Source organism: Zosterops lateralis, assembly GCF_965231275.1.
Source record: "Zosterops lateralis genome assembly, chromosome: 1".
NCBI classification, from domain to species: domain Eukaryota; kingdom Metazoa; phylum Chordata; class Aves; order Passeriformes; family Zosteropidae; genus Zosterops; species Zosterops lateralis.
The window spans coordinates 141,346,654-141,370,312 of record NC_139762.1 but is presented as its reverse complement, the minus strand read 5'-3'; the positions used below and the strand labels follow the sequence as shown (position 1 = coordinate 141,370,312).

At 38.4% G+C, this 23,659-nt stretch overlaps 1 protein-coding gene across 5 annotated transcripts in view; it reads right to left on the bottom strand.

Moving 5' to 3' along the window:
• Positions 1-338: 338 nt before the first annotated feature.
• The window catches only part of CYRIB (CYFIP related Rac1 interactor B), a 96,857-nt gene continuing 73,536 nt past the window's right edge, over positions 339-23,659 (bottom strand). For 2 of the 5 annotated variants that reach the window (XM_083865972.1, XM_083865971.1), the window contains exons 4-13: positions 17,461-17,543; positions 11,543-11,664; positions 9,780-9,885; positions 8,608-8,744; positions 7,897-7,974; positions 7,686-7,802; positions 6,486-6,565; positions 5,237-5,363; positions 3,601-3,671; positions 339-1,216 (exon numbers count right to left, since the gene is read on the bottom strand). In XM_083865972.1, coding sequence (XP_083722098.1) covers positions 1,153-1,216; positions 3,601-3,671; positions 5,237-5,363; positions 6,486-6,565; positions 7,686-7,802; positions 7,897-7,974; positions 8,608-8,744; positions 9,780-9,885; positions 11,543-11,664; positions 17,461-17,533 — 975 coding nt within the window. In that variant the 5' untranslated portion in view covers positions 17,534-17,543 and the 3' untranslated portion in view covers positions 339-1,152. Of the gene's footprint in view, positions 1,217-3,600; positions 3,672-5,236; positions 5,364-6,485; positions 6,566-7,685; positions 7,803-7,896; positions 7,975-8,607; positions 8,745-9,779; positions 9,886-11,542; positions 11,665-17,460; positions 17,544-18,537; positions 18,621-23,659 lie in introns of all 5 variants that reach the window. The other 3 variants (XM_083865973.1, XM_083865974.1, XM_083865975.1) reach the window with 3 other exon arrangements.

Below are 23,659 nucleotides of genomic sequence, written 5' to 3'. Positions count from 1 at the left end.
AAATACCTAGATTCATAAGAGTACACACTAGCACAGAGCAAGGGGAGTTCATCTCCCCACCCCTGGTATGGAAAGAGCCCAATGTGCAGTGTCATTTCTGATGGCTCTGCTGAGGAGGCAGCATGAGGTAGTCCAGATGCAGGTTCTTCAGCAGTGTCCACTGGGATCTATATGGATTGCACCAATTTCCTCACCACAAACCCTACCTGAGTAATAATTCTCAGGAAGAGGGAAGCAGCAGCACAGACTGGAGAGCAAGAACCCTAAAACACACTAGGCTTAAATCAGTGGATTAGGCAACTGATTACTGGTAATGAAACAGCAGAGTTTTCACTATATAAAATTTATAAATTTATTTTTTTTTGTAAAAATCCAAAGAGCACGAAGACATCTCACTCAAAATACTGGTAAATCAAACCACACTTAGAAAAATGAAAGCTGATTTTATTATCTTATCCACAGCCAATCATTTGACATGAACATGCATACGTAATTTGCTACGCACACACCACAGTTTAACGTTAGTTATTAAAGGTTAAACATACAACATACATCCTTACAAAAATGAGTCAAAATGCAAACGTAACTTTTAAACAAAACAGTTTTTACTCATTTAAAAAAACTTTTTGTGTTGGGTACCATTTTGTACAAACACAGTTAATTTAAACAAATCTGCTTTTAGTTTCCTCATGGTTGCACATGAAAATAAGCTGCAATAGAAAATGAAGTCATCAAGGGATTTTTAAATAGCAGAAGTAGGCAGTCTTGCCATGCAGAAGAAGCAATATTAAATATTAGTTTTTCAAAAAAAGAAAAAAACCACAAGTTTAAAAATATTTAGTTCAAGTCACAAATCTTTCCCCAGTACAGAGAAATCCAAATGCAACGCATAATTAGCTGCCACTTAGGATGGCTATTCTGAAAAGTAGAAATACTTTCCAGAATTGATAATTTTCATTGATTTGGCACAGAAAAGAAGTCTGAGCTTACTTAGGTACAAGAAAGTGATTAAAAAAAAGGGTAAACAGGAAGAGAGAAAATAAAAAGCAAGAATGAACGAGATAGTAGTTGCAATCACTAAAAAAAAAAAAATCTGTGCATCTCAGTCATTGCAGAATACTGTCTACAGCAGGTGCGAATTCCAGGTAATTGTTATTGCAACATGGATTTAATTTGCTTGGAGGTAGTCTCATCATTCAAATGCTTTGTTGTGTACCTAAACACAGAAATAAAGTCAAGATGAGCATAAATGCTATTGCAATTTAGCTTACAAATCTAATTTCTTTTGTTTATGGCTCAACCTGACTGTACCAGAGCAAAACCTTCAGCCATGGATCATCATCCACTCCACGGTCACCGAGAACACAAGTCACACATTCTGATCAGAAAATGATATTACCAATCACAACTGTAATCCAGCAGCCTTGCACCAAGAGGAGCTCAAAATAAATCTCAGCTGGACATTGGCTTTAACAATAAGCTCACAGTACCACTTGTGACAGGTAATTATCCATCAGACCAACTCTGAGGGCTCTGCCCACAGGAAACATCTTCAAATAAGACAGCTTGAGAAACTCTTCTTCAAAACTTCCAGTGATCAAACCTTCCTAGGATCCCTCAATGACTATGGATTTAATCACTTTTCAGCCCAATTTCCTGCTGAGTTAAGTGACTGTGCTGCTAAAACTGAAGAGCACACAGATGTGCTTATTTCAGCTCCTTTCCCTTTCAAAATTCTCTTAGGATAATAGCACATTTTTAAATCACTTTCAAAAACTTAGCTATCTCTATTTTTAAAAGACATCCTCATTGCAGGCTTTTTGTATGATTCATTTCCCTGATCTTCCTAACTAATATAAAAGCAAATAAAACTTACTTCGTAATTTAAATTTAACATGTTAAATTACCAACAACTTCCATTGTTATCCACAACTGCAGTACTATCTTACTTGTTCACTTGATAAATATATAATGACTTTTTAGTTTGGAAGTTAATAATACTGTAGATTTCAGCACTTTTTTGGTAATTTATATTTTCAACAAACAAGTAGCCTAAGGTTTTCTGAAATCTTGAAATGTTATTGCACTTGGTATTCTGCCCATGTGAAAAAGCTGAACACAATTACAATACTCAGATGAATTTGAAATTACAAAGAGCTGATCTCCCTCCAAAATCCATACTACCTTCCATTTGTTTTTGAAACACATTATATGTCTCTTGGGGAAACACAGGGACTTCTCACTCCTCCAGAATCAAAGACTTAGATTTGGATTTAATTTGTCATGATGACATTTTGAACGTGTTTTCATCACATGAGCACACAGCAGCTCACCCCTGCATCTCTTCCTGACAATTCCAAACGTGGTTTAGAAAAGATTTAAATATCCTACTCAGAGAGTAATCAAATGTACAAAGCCAGGACTGTTACATGCATGGAAAGGGCTGGAGCAGGGAGAGCACAGCTTGAGAGCATGGACTGGATTTACATTCCTAACCACAAAGTGAATTGTGTAATTAACCAAAAGTTAATGCCACTGCTCAGTGCAGTGAGCACCTGAACTACACCTTCCATGTACTTTCATAATATCAACAACGATGGGAAAAATGGGCTACTAGTAAAAACTGGTGATCAAGGCAGCTGCAATCACAATAAACTAGTCAGAAATAAATGCTAATGCAGCATTTTCCTCTGGAAGCCTGTGTTTTTACTGATCACCATCTCCCAGGCTGATCATGATAGAAAGTTCAGAGATGAACATGATTTTAACATGGAAATAATCACATGAAGTTTCAAATTAGGCATGGATTTTTAAAATTTTAATAATCTGAAACAACTTTGCAAAAGAACCCACCTACAATGCCACATTATTTAACTCCTTACCACATTGTGACACAAAAATAAAAAGAAGGGCAAATGAAATTAGAGATTCTCTACAGATAAGGCAAACAAATCACAATTGCACAATTTCAGACAAGACAAACTAAAGCTTCCACATTCCAAGCAAGTGCATGAGTAACAACACCCAGTTACAGTTATTTGTTAGCAATGTAATGATAGTTTTCCAAGTAAGGAGAAGAACAAAGACTTCATCTGCCTATCACATTTTTCCACTTTTTGCCACTTTTCCCAATTCTGGACACCCACACAACTAATGTGACTGAGTATAGATACAGCTTTACAACCCAAATTAGCAGGTTTTGGGTTAATACACCGAATAATTAATTTTTCTTTACTCTTCCAATAATGTGGCAAATTCTTGTCTCAGCTATTCTACAGCAGAGACTTGTGCCTTTAGTTCTTTCTGAAAAGGAGTAATTTCTAGTTACTTACCATGTCATACTGACTCATTCTTAACCTGCATGCATGGGAAAAGTTATCTTAGAATGAACAACTGCAAATTCACAACCCTGTTAAAATACAGAGGCTTCTTCATACATCCTTGTCTCAAGACACATTAGAAGAAAGGCCTGCAATAATTAAATACACCTTTCCTTGTAACAGTCACTGAATACTTTCCTGTAAGAAAATGCCCTGGACAATTAATAAAAACTCACATCAAAGCATTAAAAAAAGCCCTCCAAGAAACAAAAAGGAGTACCTGAGAGCATTTAGAAGGCCTTCTACACTGTTAGGAGGCTGGTCTTTAAGAACTTTGATGCATCCTTTCATCTAGGAGTTAAAAAAATTACAGGTTTTTTTTCCATGCTAATACCTTCTGAGTTTACAAGAATGTTTTATATTCAGTATGTCAAAGATCAAAAATAAGTATTTAAAAATAGCAGCTGCGTAAAGACATTTTCTGGATATTAGAAAGGAATTAAGCTTTCAGTATTACATCTTCCTATCACAGACTGGCTTAGCTACTTAAAAAGCTGCATCAAATGCATCCTCAGCAACTTTGCTGATGGCACCAAGCTGTGTGGTGTGGCTGACACTGGAGGGGAGGGAAGGCATCCAGAAGGACCTGGACAGGCTGGAGAGGTGGGACCTGTGGACCTCATGAAGCTCAACAACTCCAAGTGCAAGGTCCTGCAATTGGAACAGGGCACCCCAAGCACAAACACAGGCTGGGCAGAGAATGGATTGGGAGCAGCCCTGAGGAGAAGGGCTTGGGGGTGTTGTTGGATGAGAAGTTCAACATGACCCAGCAAAGTGCTCTGGCTGTCCAGAAAGTCAACACTGTCCTGGGCTGCAGCAAAAGAAATGAGGCCAGCACAGCAAGGGAGGTGATTCTCTACCTGTGCTCTGCTCTTGGAAGACCCCATCTGGACCCAGCTCTGGTATCACCAGCAGAAAAACGACATGGCCATGCCAGAGTGAGTCTAGGGTCATGAAGATGATCAGAGGGCTGAAGCACGTCTCCTGTGGGGAAAGGCTGAGGGAACTGGGGCTGTTCAGCCTGGAGAATGCTCTGGGGAGACCTCAGAGCACTCTCCAGTATGTAAAGGGAAGCTGGGAAGACACATTTTACAAGAACATGTAGTGATATGATGAGGGAGAATGACTCTGAACGTTGTGGCTGCCCTATCCCTGGAAGTGTTCAAGGCCAGGTTGGACAGGGCTTAAACAACCTGGTCTAGTGGAAGGTGTCCCTGTCCATGGTGAAGGGGCTGGAACTAGATGATCTTTAAGGTCCCTTCCAAACCAAACCATTCTATGATAACTTCAGCAAATGCAACTTTCAAGCTCTGCTTTATCAATCTTAAAAAAAAATGGAACTGTGAGTGAAAATACATGTTTATCATAAATCCATTAAGAAGTACTACATTCAGCCAATGAAATAATGACCATGTAATTAATACAATGGGTTAATACTCCCTTTGAAATAACCACAAAACCACACACAGAAACAGCATGGATTCCACAGGGCTTACTATCAAACAACAGCAGAAAGCTGGAAACTCAAAGTGTGGTGGATGCTGAACTGAGCTATGCACCAGTCAGTGAGGAATGTTCCAGTTGTTACTGGGGCTGTTGTTACTTTCTGATCTGGATCTTTCAAAACAACCACTGCTTACAAATATTTCTAGACACCTGAATTACATAAAACCAGATTTTTCACAACCCACTTACACATCCAAAGGCCTCGTTTGTATTTCTCGCTCCTTAAATATACATTTTTGCTCACAGCTGCGTGTTTAGCACCAACCCTGTATACACATAAGCTATTATTGCCTGCAAGACAGAAAAGGAACCTACATACAATTTAAATACTCAGGAGTGTAAAAACTTACATCAATTTTTGAAGTTTTGGCAAAAGCGCCCACCGGATGCACGTGGTCATAGAGTATGATGACACCCACCATTACCCTCAGACAGAATGATACTGTTTCCTCATTTGTAAACCTGCTTCTATATTCACTGGAATTTAAAAACACAGCTTGTTATCTATGAAACACAAGATAACAGTACATACTAGTAACACTCAAATTAAGATTAAAGAGAAAAAATATACTATAAATCCTCAGAGAAAAAACAAATGAACCAACCCAACCAAATCCACCAATCCTAAACTTTTGAGAGTTTTCTTTATTCCCTTCAATAACCTGCCAAAAGTCAGATGATTGTGCAGAAAGTTACCTGAATATTAATAAAAATTCTCAAACCTAAAACAGGATTCTAGTTCTACACCATTCAGAGATAACAAAGATTAAAACAATACATACTAATTTTGTCTCCAGTGCTTCCTACACTTTTCCCTGCCACCTTCTAACAAACACTCAAACTTCTGACTTAGGAAAAAAAAGGCAGGTGAATGGACAACCTTTAACTGCTTTTTTAAATGGAATAAAGAGTTCCATTCCTAAGAAGAGTGAGAGTATAAATGCTTGGAGCTCTTAATGTACTCCAAAACAAATGTCCTGTGGTATTTGGATGGAAACTCATTTATAAAGACATGGCTCATGCCCCAGTAATTTTACCAATAGAAAACTATTTAGAACGCAGAAGAAATCAATTTAAAAAAATAATCAAAGATGAGTCTGACTTTGGTCATACTCCCAGTGCCTCTCAAATGTACAGAAGACAACTGACTTCCCTCATGCCTGGAAGCTGTCAGTTAATTCCCCTGAGAGAAGCACTGTCATTTTGTTAGAGTCATCAGCCGGGCCAGTCAGCAAGGACACCCCATCCAGAGTATTGCCCACAGCCCCTCTTTCAGGAGGCCCTAGGCAATCATGCTCAAATAGTTTATTCCTCTGAATTATACATGAGAAAACCACTTATAAAGAGTGCCAAGAGGTTGTCTGGCTTCCACAGCCATTCCATTTTTAAATATTAATATGTTCAGAAAAGTAGACCACATGATTTGCGTGGCTGGCAAAACGAGACAAGGTGGTTTCATGTCAGTGTAAACAACTAGGCTGGTAAAAAGGAAACATCACAGTTCCTAATTACTCCAATTATATTTCTTCCATGCATCCCACATCAGGTCTGAGACAGAGAGGTGACCCATCCCCAAAGCCAGGCAGTGTTTGTACTCACGGGGTTTCCAGCATGACCCTGCACACACTCGCCATGGTGCTTAAGCAATCTGTTGTATTCTCTATGGGTAAATTTTTATTCTGCAAAAGAGAGGTTCACAGTTTCCACAATTCAATTACTGTGAAATGTTATACTGTAAAACCTAAGTCAAATCAGTCATCTGCTGGCATAGCAATGTGGAGCAATTAAAAACACCAATGCAGCTATGGTAAGTCAGGTAGTCCTTGCACTGTTTTTTTAAAATGTTATCATATAGACTAGTAATTTACAGAGGGAAAGCTACCACATGGGTTTTGCCTGCTTATTTGTAGTCAAGTAATTACACCCTTGACATGATGGACTTTTGGAAAGTTTTCAAGGAATCATCTAACCTGCTCATTCAAAGACAGAAATTTCTATAGCCAAACATATTCATCTGCCATAATAGTAAAGCTTAAAATTGTGGTAGATGACCATCACAAATAAATGTAAAATAAGAGGACAGTTTTCTTAAGGCATTTCAAGCATAAAGCAGAATTAAGGAAAAAAAATTAAAAGACAGATGTAACTTTGCATTAATCATGTAATGTACAATTATTTTCTACTAAGAAATAGTGAGCATTCTTTGTAAGACAAAAATCATCACAGTTACAAGAAGGCAAGCCCAGTACTTGTAGTGACTGGATTTTACAACCAATATTTATTTAGGTAGTCAAGGATAAATAGGGATGTGTCAAAATGTTAAAATACTTTTCCAGTTCAGGTTCCTTCTCTCTTTTGTAATAATTTAGTCTACTTGACTTTACATAGTGTAACGAAAGAGTCTTGGGAAGGAGAACAGGAAGCTACATTTCAATTCCATTCCCTATTTCAAGCAGAGAGAATCAAGCTGTTTCTCTTTCAATTTTCTGAAATTTCTGCTCTAAACCACCACCACAATGCAGGCAAAATAATTACCTGTCCTACCTCCCTGTTTGAGGAAAGCCATCACTACTGATGTGACACTATCCATTAACTTTTGGGGATGCACACACAAAGTGCCTGTCTGGAGTCCCTAACTCTACAGCATCTGGGAAAGACACATTACATTTCTTGAGGCTCCAAACCCCAAGTTTTATTTCCAGATGCCAGATTAGGGCTGGAGGAGGTTGTGTTGCCCATTATGTCTGGCCCTGCAGTGCTATGAAGCACATAACCCAAGCCATAAATTTATACTCTTACCTCTGACACAAACTTTGTTGTGGCATCACTTAAGGTTTTCAACATTGGCGTCGCTTCAGCGTAAAATAAAGACATTCTGTTTGCCAACTCATTATTTACTTCATTTTCTCCCTCTGCCTGAAAAACAGAAGAAAGGGTTTAGTTGTTCTGCACATGGAGAAGAGAGGTGGTAGCAGAAGACTACATTTCATCTTATCCAAGGGTTACCTACTGGGACATTGTTAATCCTCATACGGCTCAGAGTTCTTCTATAGTAGCTGAAGTCATTCTGTATAGCAGGATTTGTCATCTGTGTAGGTATGAAAGCAAGAGAGTTGTGACAAATTCAAGAAAAGTAAGGACAAGTTTTCATGAAACATAATACACCCAACAAGAAAATATTCGACTTGCTGAATGAAGCGAAGTAAAAAGGCCTGTGACATGTTGGAAGATGGTAAGCACAACATAAAGCTTTCTGGTTTCTCACACTCAGAACAAGCTCTAAAGAGAATGAGAAAAGGAGCAGACTCCTAAATACAAGCTGGAAATTAGTAGGTTGAAAAAATTGCTATGCTAATTTGACTCCAAGGATCAAACCAGCAAATTAATTATCATTTCAGCTTAGTTCTTTGCACATTAGGAAGAACATAGCTGGACTATGGGTGCACACAAGCTAAAAGCAGCAGCATTATCCCAAGAGATATGCCAATTTTGGGTGAAGAAACATGGTTAATGTGAACTGAAACACAACAAGTGCCTAAAGCTAATATGATATTTTATCTGCTTTCCAGTTTAATCTAACTCTAGGTCATGAGAGCAAGCCAAGCATATAGGATATTTGAGTATCCACTGCACATTCTATTCCAGAACAGAACACAACTCAGGCTGCTCCAGTAAACAGACTTGGCTTCTTTTTCCAGCCCTTCTGATCAGAAGCTCTTACCTTGAGCTCATCAAATCTGAGTGTAAAGTGAAGAATTTCTGCAAACTGCTTAGCAAGAGCCTGCTCTCGCTCCAGGTGTTGTGTTGGGGAATAGGGAGTGCTGGTCAGGGCTCCCAGCAGGCCCCGCAGTCCCGCCTCTGCAACGACAGGAGAGGAGTTTGCAACACACAACTGCACCTGCTTCTTGTATCAGTACTGGCTGATATTCTGCATGCTAGGCTTGAAATAGACAGCTGCCAAAATGCATGGTGATTAATAATAAAGGGACTTGATGAATTGCTTATTTATGCGTCAACTGCTGTCATATTTACATACAAATTGCTGTACAGACCAGGTCTCATCAGCACTGACAGCAAAACTTCTTCAAAAGCTTTACTCATGCTTTGTCTGCAACATTTGTGTAGAACATGTTTCAATAATATATTGAAGTCTGTGTTAGCAGACTTCAGCCTTTAGGAGAAAAACACAATACAAGGGGCACACAGCTGGAAGCAGAAGTCATGCCTTGTTTAAGATAAATTTATAATCCAGCTTCCTATTCATCTTCTTGAGAAAAATGCGTCACCCAATTCAAAAAGCAGAACTTGCCTGCAAAAAGTTTCCATGTTTTAAACACTTTTTTGTACAAGCTATGTTAATAAATTTGATTAAAAGTGAGATAACAGCAGAAAGCTGGTGAAAAAAACAAGTGCCATAAATTTTATCAGCATAGCCACCACAATAGTGAGTTTCTGAAGAGGCATGAAGCACCATCTCATGTGTATGAACCAAGATCAGGCATTTCCACACAGCAAATTATTTCTGTTGTTTAGAGCGGAATAATACAGTCACTTTTAAGTACTGTTGGTATCAGAAGCACTGACAGAATTAATTCCTGATTATTTAGTCCACTAATTTCCAGTCAATCAGCTCGTTACTGCTTTCCTGAGTTACTAAAGGAGTAGAGGAGGAGCAAGAAGGATGATCCCATTCTCTCTCTCCTCTCAGGTATCCACTGAAGCAAGTTTGCTGTCATCCAGTGTATGGAGGAATCTGTGCAGTATGAGCTCTTTTCCATAAAGGAGCTGACCTAGATGTGATCACTAGATGTGATCACTAGATGTGATCAGCATATATGCAAATATACTAATTAATGAAGGCGAAACCCCCCAAGCTAACACCTTTCCACTTACCTAGCCTTTGAGAAAATTCATAGAATTTCTTTAGTTTGCCTACTAGTGGAACAACTGCGCTCCATGCCTTCTCTTGCAGCTTCTCATCATTTGGATGCTGTATTGCCTTAAATTAGAAAAAGAGAGGAGAAAAGTATGCTTACATTGGAAATAACTAATGCACTGCTGACAAAACAACCCCAAACAACAAAACACAAAAAACCAAAACACCTATGCAGGACAATTGTTTGAAGAGCTAATAATTAAAAATCTACCTACTAAGAAGTTTTCAGTTGAGAGACAAGCATGTACTAACCCATGTCTGTTCCAAAAAGGTCTAAAAATTTGTGTTGAAAGTAAGCATCCTGAACAGGAAAACTACTTGGAGAGAGTATAAAGAAATGGTTAAAAATCAAGTTACTCAGATAAGAAAATTTACATAACCAGACCTAGTTAATTAAAATTAACAACTTTACTGTGCTTACTCCAAGCAAAAAAAAATTTAGAGATCAAAGCCTCATCTTAATGTTGGTATCTATCACTAATTCCCAAATTTGCAAAGAAAAAAAATTGCTGTGAAATTCAGGCTATTACAGTAGGAACATTCAAGCATAATCAATGACATAAAGCACCACCAGGACACAGTATATACCACAGCTTTGAGGGATATATTTATAGACTTTGTCTTTACAGTAAACTTCACAGACATATAATACCTTAAATTCAACCACTCCAATTAGCAACTGAAAATATACCAAGAAAACAGAAATAAAAATGCTCATAACTCTCCTCCAGCATTTTCATTGTCAAGTTCTTGATTTCAAGAACTGTTTCAGTCAACCATGCAATGTGTCTTGCAGGACACTCTTCTCTTGTCGTAGAAAGTTTCCTCCCTGCCATATCTACCTCCTTTCAGAGAATTCTCTCTCCTTTCTCCATGGCATCTGCAGACACACATTCCTGATCCTACAGCCTGCCCCTGAACATGCTCCTTCCTTGAAGAACAAGTAAGCTGTCCCCTCTCCTAAGGGTTTTGTGTGACAGTTATCCTTCTTAAACCTACCTTATCAATTCCATGGAGAGAAAAACTCTCAAAGCTGAATGGCTTTGAATATCTCAAATTGCTATGGAGTGAGTAGAGACTCCTCTCTAATATCATCTCTTAAGGGTATGTTACAGTGAGTAACTCTTTCCTTCATGAGCAAAGCAGCCCTCATGCACGTGAGGAAGAAAGAAAGAGGGTTGGGAGAATATTTATTCCACCCTCTATTAAACAAAGGAAAAATGGAGTGACATTCTGTACAGGAACTTTGTTTCTGTTCCAAACATTTACTTTAATAAATAAAAGCCAATTAGAAGGGATTGAAAATGAGATGCCTTTTCTGTTAGGTTTACCAAACCAGGCTTCTCCAGTTACCATACAAGAGAATGTCAACACTACTCAGTATTGCACTGTAGTCACACCATGCTCTTTCCAAATTCACTATTAACTCAAGAAGAGCTTATGTGGGAACACAAAGGAAAATCAATAGCAATAATACCCCAAAAACTCTGAGAAGCATCATTTGCTATTACATATGTGGATTAATATGATTGAAACAAGCAACATCTGTTTTGCTGTTAAAAAGAAACATTCCAGAGCAGAAATTCAAGACAGTGATTTTAATACACAACATGCTCTGCCAAAACAGCTCCTGCAAGCAAAGTTAAACCCCAGCAGTATTTGGTTAGGATTGGACAATGAACAACCACAGGTTGTGCACAACTGTAACGCTCTAGCTCACCTCTCGTATTTCATGGCCAGCTCCTCTATATGACTGCAAGTCTTCCAGTATTCCTTCTGCATCCTTTAACACTACATTCACCTGATTATAAATTTCCTTTTCAGATTCTGTAGGTTGGGCATCTAAACAGCAGAACATATTAAATGTATATATTTTTAACAACAACATGGAACTCAATAGGCACACCATCACCTATGGGACAAATTCTTCATGCAGCAACTCTTTAAGAATTTTCATTCTCTGAAGAGCTACTACAACGTATAAGGAACTCCAAGAGACTAATTGCATTCATTTTAGTATTCTTTTAATTTACCATCCCAAAAATTCACCTGGGTTCTACCTTCTTCACTTATTTAAAACTGTGTTAGCAGAAGAAATCCTGTTGTCTTTATGACTACCATATAATCTCACCTTGGGGTGCGGTAGAGGCTCACTGGAAGAAACTTAGGTAAGCACTAAAAAGACATGGTCACTGCAGATAGTACAGGAGGTGTCCATGTCTATTGTCATCTAGAAACACTGCATCAGATTATTTTCCATCTTATCTGCCTCATCTTTAACTGCTTGGCAAAGGAGCCATATCTTTTTACCAATAAATATATTTAATTTTCAAAATGCATTCTTTATTGCACTCATTGCACAATCAGAGTTGAGAGCAAAAGGATCTAGTGTGAGCTTGTGTAGGGCTATTTTATTGTCTTTAAAGATATAAGCTGTCTCCCATTTTTTCCTAATTAGCTAAGGGCTTCCCAAAAGTATATTGGGTCATAATTTCAAAAAGCTATATGTACATTTTTAAAGAAATGCCATTCTGTAAGAAGCATGTTTTGAGAAAAATCAACAAAAGGTTTTACTCTTTAAAAACAATCACCTTGGACAAGTATCTCAGACATGGTTTACCTGGACCAAATTTTTTTCTTTTCAAATGGTGATGGGAACTATAATGTTAGTCCCTTTTGGAATAGTATTAAAAAAAAAATGTTGGTTACTAAAGCTCTTGTAAAAAAACCCCACTTCTCTGTTAACATGGGAAAAATATGTTATGGAATAAATATAATTGGATTTTAGTCCATTATTTCCAATGCCAAAAATCAGGGTATTAACAATAGATTCTTTTTTATAAGGACAGACAAAAGCTATCTAAGGACAATATATCCTCATGACTTTGTGCAGTTTGAAGAGTCTGGAAAATGTCTTTTTACAAGTTCTTTCTCCATGATCCATATGTACAACTTCCCATGGAAGTTTACATGTGAAATAAAAAAAGTCCCACATTATCTTAGTGTTATACACTAGAAAAAACACAAGACAAAACAAAGTTTGTATTAGAAAAAATAAATTTTACATATGTTGCATGTCTGGATTTTGCTGTAATTTTTGCATAATACCTCTTATTTTTATAGTTTAATGCATAAAGAGTGGGCATTATTAGCAAATATGCCTACATATAGACCTTGCAACAGTTTAACTGGTATTTTGAGAAACATCAAGAATTAGCACAGGTTAAAAAAGAACCTGGTCACTCCTTTGTAAATAAATGAGCACCACATTGATTAGGCATCGAGTAAAAGTGGCCAGTGCTTTTCAGATCATCACAAAGGTCACATAATTTTGAAAGCTGCTGAAGACTGCTGTAAGAAATGAAGACAAGAAATGAGGGAAAATAGCAGACAGGGAAGCACCAGTTGACTGGCAGCAGTTCATGCACGAACATGAAATGTTACAGTGAAATACAGACTAAGATGTGAAGCTCTGTAGCATTCCAGATTGTGTTGTTAAATAATGCAATCAAGACTTGTCACTTGGATTGTCTCACACTGAGAACATCTCCTGCCTATTTAATTTTTCAGGCCATTTTTTTCTTTACCCTGTGCAGTAAGGAGAGTTAATTTTTCAAGATTGGGAGGGGCAGAGCAGGAGGGCCCAAAAGAACTCCTGCTCCTCATTTCAAAACCTGCCAATATGCAGAACAGCTGCAGCACTGTGACCCTCCATGTTTAGAAATGAAAATCATCTTCCAGATACAAATGTAATGGTCTTCACTGGACAGCTGGCTATGCAAGTCAACACCATCATCACCTCTCTTAGTGTAGGATGTAATCAGCCAACTACTGTATTTCATCTCCTTAAAAAGTTCCAGGAAGTTAAACCAATGGTTGATACTTAATTTGTTGGGGTAGTGGGGTTTTTTACTTGCTTGTTTGTTTCGATTATTACGAACTTCTACATATCAATCTATTTGAAAACCAAGTAGGTACTGAGTTATTTCTTTTGGTATGTATTTCAGTTTTGGTCATCCTAGTCCTCTCCAATAAAAGACATCTGAAAACCTGATTTGTCCCAACTCATTTCCTCTGCCATCTCTCTGAAAGAGGTGTTGAATTTTAAAAGCAAATTTAATTTATTTTATAATCCCTTCACAAAACATTTAAGACGTTATTAGAATAGGGTTAAAAGGCATGATGTAAAAAATCTTCAGGGCCTAATGCTGGCTGACCCAGAGCAAAACTGGTTTATTTGCTTCCCAGTGCCGGTCAGGGCATTGTATTCTGAAAGCCCACCACAGGGAAGAACGAGGGAGAGGTCCCTCTTCCTAAGCACTGTTATCATCTTGAATAGATGGAGGCAGCACTCCCATATTATGGGAATAGCACCTCCCAGGACGTACCTGAGGGCTCAAGCTACAGGACCTTCACTTGAGAACCACTAATTGTGGAACTCCTTTTCCCCAAGGTGGAGTGCACAGAGCAGGAAAGGGAGTTGCACTTCTGGAGTTACTCTTGGCAGCTGAGAAAAAGCAGCCAGCAGTGCCAGGCATCCAAACAGAAGGATGAAGTGACATACACAATTTCATGGATTTCCCTTCTCCCTTGTCCATTTAAGTTCCTGCCACAAGGCTACAACAAGGCCGTGCCTTTATTACCAATGCTTTCCACAGAAGGAACAAACCCAGTAAGCACAGCACAGCTCACCCAGATGTTCTGAGGTTTGACATTGTGGCCACAGGAGCTGACCTCTGGTTATTCAGGGTAACTTTACTATTTTAAATCCAATAGTAACAAAAGGGAAGACTGAGGTTCTGCAAGTAAATAGGAATTGTCTTTAAAGTAATTTGTGTTTGATCAGAATGTTACTGCACTAGATGCAATATACACTCAGAGTTCAGAATGCTCACACAGTAATGTATTAGAGACAGAAGAGGAGACTTGAAACAATATACAAACGCTGTTATGTGAACTAAATACTACAAAAGTGAGACAACATATTGCATGCCAGGGGGAGGGGGAACACACACATTTAGTAACTATTAAAATAATATTTGACTAGTCTACAGAACTAGTAGGGAGAGAAATTTGGGGTTAAAAGTTTACACTGCACAGCAAACTATTTAAGCTGAGATTTTTTTCCCAGGGAAGAACACATCAAGTCATTTGAAACTGTCTGGGACAAAACTCACAAACAAGGGGAAAAAATGCCAGACTGCTGGAGATGAAATAATTTATTCATCTCTGTTGGCATTACTATGGAGAATGCTGTCTCTGTGGCTCCTCTGAAACCTGGCCAAGTCCTCTGGAGATAATGCAGGATACTGTCAGTGCTAGCTTGATATCACCATCTCAGAGTACACTGTATTTTAGCTACTATTCAAATCAGTAAATTTGGAAAAGATTTGCAATTGTGACAGTGATGACACCAATGTAAAAGCTGAGCTGTAAGTTTCCCACACTTTAGGTGGCTGTTTTATTGTAAACAATATTGACCTGTGCATTTTGCTCATGTTCTAATGGCACTGCATGGACTTTAAAAGAACACTCAAGAAAACCATTTGTTTCAAACACGTAAGGTGGATGACCAAAGAAAGCATAAGCTTAACCAGTGTGGAGGCAAGGAAAAGCCTACAGCTCATTGTATTTTTTACATGGATTCTGATAGTCACACCAATCACTGGAATCTAGCACCAAGAAAAACATCTGGGAAAAAAATAATGGTTAGGAGTCTAAAACCTTTCTAAATTTGAAGTTTCTAGCACTACAAAGCTTTATGAATGTTACATTTTAGTTCTTTATGGTACTATGTAAGAAACATTGGAGCCTGCTCACATACACGGATTTAAGAACAAAGGACTTAAAACTGCCTATTATTGGGCCAGGCGTAACACAGAATTGGCAAATTTGTTTTTAATACAGAGCTTACTTGTCCTTCCACACAAAACCACAACATTAACTATCACAAGATTAAGTGCCAAGTCTTGAAGAAAGATCTTGGCTGTGTCAAAGCCAAGATCCTGTCAAGGCAAGCTATCTGAAACAGAGAAAGAAGCATGGATACACAGTATAGCAGCAGAAACAAATGCAGAACAGGGTCCAAAATGAACAAAGAACAGTCTAAAAATTCAGCCATAATATAAGTTACCTAATTTGACTGCATATGAAAGCATTTCATGTCAGCAACCTGCTTACTCTCATGCCAAATCCTGTTCATGCTCAAAACATGCATTTTAAAACAAAACTGATAGATAAAGAATTTGTATTTAAAAAGGCAAAAAAAACCCAAGCAATTTTAATTGCAATTTATTTTAGAACTATGCTTCTCCTATCCAGCTACCATGAATTTCACTTACTCCAATTCAATTTTCAGTATTTGCAGATTAAGCTGGAGCTTCACAACTCCAATGGCCTCATACATGAGTTCTCCCCCTTCCTTTAATTGTACCTATTATGACAATATGTGAGAATCGGTCTGAGACAAATTTTGCTTTCTGATTTTTGAACACAGGCCTTGATAATCTTCCCTTTATGAATAATTTTTATGGCTAGCATCTTCCAATAACAATATATTCAGAAGAGACAAGTGATAAAATTTAACACTACAGGGTAAGAGTTTAGAAAAGCTGTAACTTTAAATGTCATTGAAGCAAAACCATATTTCTTCAAGCATTTGCTTTCATATTATAATATAAAAAAACCCTGCTACTGTTTCATCAAACAACTGAAAAACAATTCAGGGGAAAAAAGATATAATGCACCTCGAATTATCCGTATAATAATACATCATCAGTTTTTTTATTATGCTACTCCATTGTACTCTATTACATGGTCAAAATGTACTTGAACATTAATCTTATTTATGCTTGCTGATGTACAGCTGGCTAAAGAAACACCACATCGCAAAAGAAAGTAATTAAACATGCACAGCAGAAGCAACACTTACCTGCCATTCTTAGGCTATCCTGTGTCATGCAACAAAAACTAAAAGCAGAAATACTGAAATATGTGAACCTTTGAGAACACCTGGCATTGATCAGACAAGCAACACGTCTCTTCTTTTCAAAATCAATTTCATCTCTGTACACCTTGAGACATCCTTTTAAGAAGGCATGAGGTTAAGTTTCAGTGCCAGATCCAGTAAGGTTCACATATAACCTTTAACATGATGATGGTGGAGCTATGAATAGCTGTTGTGAGCCAGTCTGTGTATGCAGAATTATTAAGTCACATTGAATGTGATGAGAATCAGGTTTTATTTTCAGGTTTTTTTCTTTAAGGAGCATGGGACAAAACTCACAAATTTGAGTGAGTCAGTTGTAACTTCAGTAAGTCTTCCAATCACTACATCTGTTCTTAACATTTTGATTAAAAGTAGGCAGAATTTTGGTTTAAAAAACAAGAAGCAAATCAGGTTTCAACAGTCAAATTTTAATTTGAAAGCCCTTCTTGAAATAAAGATTTTACACTTTAGGACCTGAGGATATTTTAGAACAGGTTATTGCTTTCTACCAAAGTTTGCTGAACAATTATCCATAGCTCAGGCATGCAAAGCAGTTAGAAGGATGGCAAAATGAAAACATACATTTAGTACATGACAAATGCAGTCTACTGCAGGCAAAGAGTAATAGATATATAAAATCATCTTCTCACTTTCAAAATCAAGGAAAAAATTTGGCCCCTGCTCAAGGTCTGTGCATGTCAAAACTTTTAGAAGGTTCCCCATGTTAAGGTACCTGCCAAGACAAGAATGAGAGAAAAGAAATTTTTCTTTTTGTAAGAAAGAACAGCCCAAATGTAGTTGATTGAAGCAGTGGGAAAAGAAGACCAGGGAGTTCCATCAGGTCCTTCAGGCTGGGTGAAGGGACATCCCCACCTCGAGGATGCACAGCTGGTGGCCCCAGCAGTGCAGCTTTCCTGTAAGAAGTGACCGTGTCACCAACATCGTCATAGCTGCCCCTTTGGGAAAGGGGCAGGATCCAATCAAAGGCTTTGCCAGGGACTGTTCTGTCCCAGTACACCCTAGTACCAGTGTCCTGAGCAGGAGTATTGCCTTGAGGGCCAAGTACCAGATTAGAAAGCATTAGCCATGCTAGATTTTAACCTGATGGGACAACAGAAGGAAAGAGCTTTAATTTTGTCAGCCCTTACAATTGTGTCAGAAGGCCATTGTAGAAAATCACATCGTGATACATCATTTCAGTGTGCAGAAAATGCTCATAGAGATATGCCACAGATCTTTCACACAAGGTGCCTAAAACATCTGTGAAACTGAGACAGTTTCACTTCAGACTTTTGGATGTAAAAAAAACACACATTAACTGCACGATGAATGACCAAAGCAGGATCAGGAATGATTTAGCACACACTGTTGTGTATGAGAGGATTACAGTGAACAACTGCTCAGCACAGATTACTATGGCATACTGACAGAATTTCTCATTTCATGATTATTTGATTTGCAGGCAGATGGATGGACATCACTGACCACAGAGACCTAAAATGACTATGCACATGGAAAGAAAATTTACACAGCAGCATGATGGTGGTTTGGCTACTACTGGAGAGGGGGGGAAAAAGGGGAAAAAAAAAAGTAACAAAAAAAACCACATGCAACTCTTTCAAATTCCAACTTTGCAATTGAGTCCCCTGGCCTTCACTGCAGCAGGTATAAGCAATCCTACTTTTACCATCTGAAAGGCACCAGCTGTGAAGGGCTGAGAGACTTACTTTCAAAATCCAAGAAAAAATGTGCTGCATTGTGGTCTATGTCCCTGGTTAGCACCTTAATGAGATTACCCATGCCAGCAAACCTAAAAATAAAAATGGCAAAATAATTTAGTTCCAATAACCATTTCCTACTTCAAGTACACGCCTGGGTCTCACTGGAGCAGGGCTCTCATTGCGTTTTGGACTCTGGATTCATCAGTTCCTGGTGGGGAGCAGAACTCGTGCACTGTACAGTGCATTTCCATGCCCCTTCTTCTTAGAGAGCAGTGATTGTTGAAAAACTGGAAAAGTTACAATCTTTGACAAAAATAAAGATGTGAATTACTGGCTCCTTTTCATCTTTGTTTAATACATATAAAGAACATGTGACCTATGATGACTGAGCAATTGTTTTGCATAACTGCAGCACTCAATGCCAAACAAACCCATTATTGTTTAGGACAAAAGGAACCTCAAATGGAACTGGTGTTATCATAGCACTTTTTTTACTACCTCTCTGTAATCCAAAACAGATTTCAGAAAGCCTCTCAGTAGTAGTCATCTGTGGCCAATGAACAGTTTTCCCATTAAATCACAGAGTTACAAGCAAAACAAAAACTACACTTTTCCAAGACCAGGAGAAAAATCAAGTTTCAACAGTTCTTCTTATGTTTGCTGTCACATCCCAGCTAAAAGAAATGAAAAATGGAAGGAAAATTAAATAGTTGTTAGATTACTTGACATCAGATAAATTATCAAGTTTCAAATGCTACCACAAGATTCAGAAATCAATACCTGGAGTATGAAAACTGCATTTCATAACAAAGCAGCCTTTTCATGAACCTTCCCATGTTTTACAGAGGCTGAAAATATCCCTATTACCATTGTTCTGAAATGCCAAGAGCTCACTAGAGTGCTGCTGCAAGACAAGCAAGACATACCCAAAAATCTCATTGTGAATTTTTTAAGACCAAGCCATCTACAATCTAACATTTGGATTCAAGCACAAGATATAAAAAAAATGATTTTCAAATTAGTATAACTATATCAACCAATTTTTACTTTTACTGAAGAATTATGTTTACCTGGAGGAAGATAGCATGACACCAAGAATCATTACTTTATTAGGAGTCAAGGAAACTGAAACAATGTGAACTCAAAACAGATTGTTTAGTAAAACAAACTTTCAGAACCTGTATTGAGACAGATTTCTTCATCAAACTAAGAACAGCATACGATTTATTTTTCAAGATCTTCAGCAATCAAAGCTTGAGAAGGAAGGGACAATTAATCCCAAGCTGCTGAAAATAACCCAAGTCTTTGCTGCAACAACTCCTACAGAATGACCAAATGACTGTTAAGAATCTAGCACTGTGACTTTGAGTGTAACCCAGGTGACCAGAGGGGACTCTGCACACAGCACCTCATCAGGAGGTTGTATGCTGGCTTTTTCACATGTTCAACCTTCTCCTTGAAACTCAAGGAAATACAAGACCTGCTTCCAAATAATTTGAACTTATTTCCTGGAAATTCGGATCAAACTTCTCAGCCTGTGAGAAGCACCTATGAATTCAGGAATTTTTAACTTAGGTTGTCCAGTTTAGAGACTCTTCTTGAAAACTAATCCATTAAAACACGGTTCTTCAAAGAGGCAGCTTTCCCAGGACCTTCTATCCCATAGCACAGCAAACTATGTTAAAGCTACATGTGAACCAATGCTGTGTAAACATGCAACAGTTGAAAGCAGACAAATTACTTTTCCATATCTCTCAAGTGTGTTCTATAACACAGGACTGAATAAGCCACTTTGTATTTCAGAGTTTTCCACATTATGAATGCTCTTCTTGGGGAGCAGACAGAGGAGTCCTTAAACAAATTATTTTCAAAAGGGCCAATAAAAAAACCCAGAAGTAGAAGCTGCTTAATGGTGATCCAGTTTACAGATTCAGATTTAAAAACCAAACCTCAGTCTTAGAACAGCATATTACATATTTCAATTCCAACATTAACAAACAAGCAGCAAACATGTGGCAGTGAATAGTGCTAATGGCCTAAAGAGGACTCCTGTACCTGCAATTATTGCTGTGTTTCAGCTGCACCATCTCCTCCTCCAACAAAATATTTTCCATGTCTCAAAAAAATGCCTCTGTGTAGGTTTTGCCTTTGTTTTGATATTAACCAGTCTCCTAAGAGTTTACCGGCTCATGCACGTGGCTTAAATATTGGATAACACTACTTACAAAGGTCAGAGGAGGGACATGTTTATAGAGTTGAAATATTTTGAACTTAAGTTCACAGAAGAGCATGTGGGCACTGCAGAACAGATTGTTTCACTGAGCACCTACCACCTCCTAATATGAGTAGGGAGTTGGGGACTCAGTTTTGCAATACGTATACCTTCATCCCTCAGGAAAGTTTGCCAGGAAGAATATACAGTTTCTTTTCCAGGAGTTAAGTTTAACAAATAGAGAAGCATAATAAAAGTTTTGGCACTACAATGGAACAGCCAATGCGATATTCAAGCAGAAGATGCAACTGATCTAAAGGCAACATCTCATTGAAGAGCTTCCCTGAGCAAAGGAGAGAAATGGATGATAATGGATTAATTCAACTGTGACAGCAGCAAGATGACAAGATGTGCTATAGGAATGTATTTCAATTTACATGAACACAAAGCTGCTTGAACACTTGTTCGTAAAGGAGCTCTCAACAAACCTCTCCCTTCATGTGTCCATTGTCCTGAAAAAAATCTTGATAAATTTTAGTCACATCAGAGTTTTACTTACAAGATATGCAATCACATTTGCCTTCTTAGCAGCAAAACAGCCACTGTGTATTCAGATTTTATGGAGTGCATGGAAATCTAGCTGAAACTGGACAAAGCCAGTATTTCTGAAACTTGAATCAAGACACACTGTGCCATTTACTCAAGGATTTCAAGCATTCCTTAAAACTGGAAGCCCTGCTGTGTTTTAAGAACTGTGGAAACAACCACTTCTTCCAGCTGCAATCCAAAAAGACTTTAGGCTACGAAGAGCCTGAAAACTCAATTTAGATAGATACTGAGAAGATGTAATTTCTCTAGCATTTTTTTGGAAGATGCTTTCCCCTCAGCTTAGCATTCCAGATAACGAATGCAAGAGCCAAAAGGTCAGAATCTGTTCCTCTGGCAAAGCTAAGCACTTCCCTCTTGAGCTCTGAAATGACTTTTTAGAAACAAGACCATGGTGCCATCTGTGGAACTTCCCAGATTTGTGGAAGCAGCTGCAGGTGAACATGCCACAGCTAAGGTTAGGTGGCCCTTCGCTTTTGTACATTATTTTCCTTCAGAAGGCATAGTTGAGCAGCTGGCAGAGCTGACCTGTTGTACTCAGAGGGAACACCTCAGAGGAGAAAATGAAATCTGACCTTTCTGAGAAGGTGCTGTGCCAGCAGAATATCTGGACCAATCTAGAGTAAACCAACCTAGCTCAGAGATGCATCAGGTCTCTGACACATAAGGAAAATATTTACTAGAGATCCTTGTTTTGTTCAAGATGGCCCATCATTTGCAATTTTTCTGGGCCCAAAACACATGAAAGGACTGCTACTGGCTCTAATACTAAAGATGATGACAATTTGCACATTGCATGAGAAGAAGTCTACAAATTCAGCTATTAACACTTAGCTTCAGTGACCTCTTCTGCTATTTGATGCCCTGCAAAAGCATCACCAGCATGAAGATTTTGATAGTTCTGTGAATTACTTTAGTAATTAACCACATAGTGGCATGCTCAGGCAGTATTAATTTACCAAGCTCTCTTACAATTTCCTTGCAAGTCCACAACTTCATCTGAAGTAAGTAAGATTACTGGTTTAGAAAGTCAGATGTGGTTCCAGCTAGGTAGCCCTGACACTGAGCCTCCATCGCCTAGTCAAGAACATTTCCCTGCACTTACTGCACCCTTCTTGAGCACATTGACACGTCAACCAGCTCCAATTCAAGAAAGACCTAAGCCATCAGCAAGCACTACTGTTGACTCTGATGTCCTGCAGCTGGGGTTTGTTTTGGAGTCAAATAGTTGATTCAGAGCACTGACTGGAGGTGACCTCTGTGGGTGCTAACCCACATTTTCACTCACAACAAATGGAAAACTAGGCACATTGAAGCTGTAATCCTTATCAAGAATTCTGCATATTGCAATCATTAATAACAAAATACTCACATGTACATGAAGTACACTTTAGGTCACCACCTACTTGTTTTTCCAGAGCTTCAGAGCATCAACCTCTATCCAATTTTATCTGGTATTCTCATTCAGAATACAATAAACTTCAAAACCCGCAAACCAATTTCTCTCCCAGAGGTATTAATGATTTTAAAATTTTATAGTGCAGCATCCAGAGGCAACTCATTAGGTAAACTAACAGCCTAAGACTCAGTAAAAGCACACATTTAAACCACTGAAGATTTCTCCTGCCAAGAAGGCAACATCACGAGATCAGAGCAGAACGAAAACCAGTAGTTTCTGTCCAAAAACTGGCTGTCCCTGTGAGGCTGCTCGGAATCCCTGCTGGCATGCTCTGCACTCCAGCACAATACTCCAGCCACGTGGAGCAGGTTATGGGAAATAGGAGCACAAGCCAGGAAACACGGCTTAAACTTGACCTACTTGCAGAGGAAGACATACGGAATGCCACATTGGATTAGGATGATTTGGGCCCATTCCAGCCTTATGGGGTTGTATGATGCTGCGTGTGGAGTCATGATCAGACAAGCGGAAAGCAAAGGCATATTTTCAAAACAAGTCTTGCACGCATGCCCTGCCTGTGGAAAACATCCCCACACATCTCAGTGCCCCCCACCCCTCCCCAGGGATAAGCCCAGGGGAAACATAACAGAAATACGCAATGGAAGTAAATTCACCCCAAAAAAATTTCCCCTCTCACACCTGAAAGAAAAACTGGGCATTAACAAGGATGTTTCTTTCAACTGGTGAGCAGCTAGACAACTTACTCTCATTACAGGTAAAAGATTACCAAGGTGTTCATAAGTGATGTTTTCTATTTTTTTTTTCGTTCTATTACAAGAATAATATACTTTCAAACTAGCTGAAAAGAACAGTCAGATAAATAGATTAAAAGATTTGTTTGTGATCCCTGA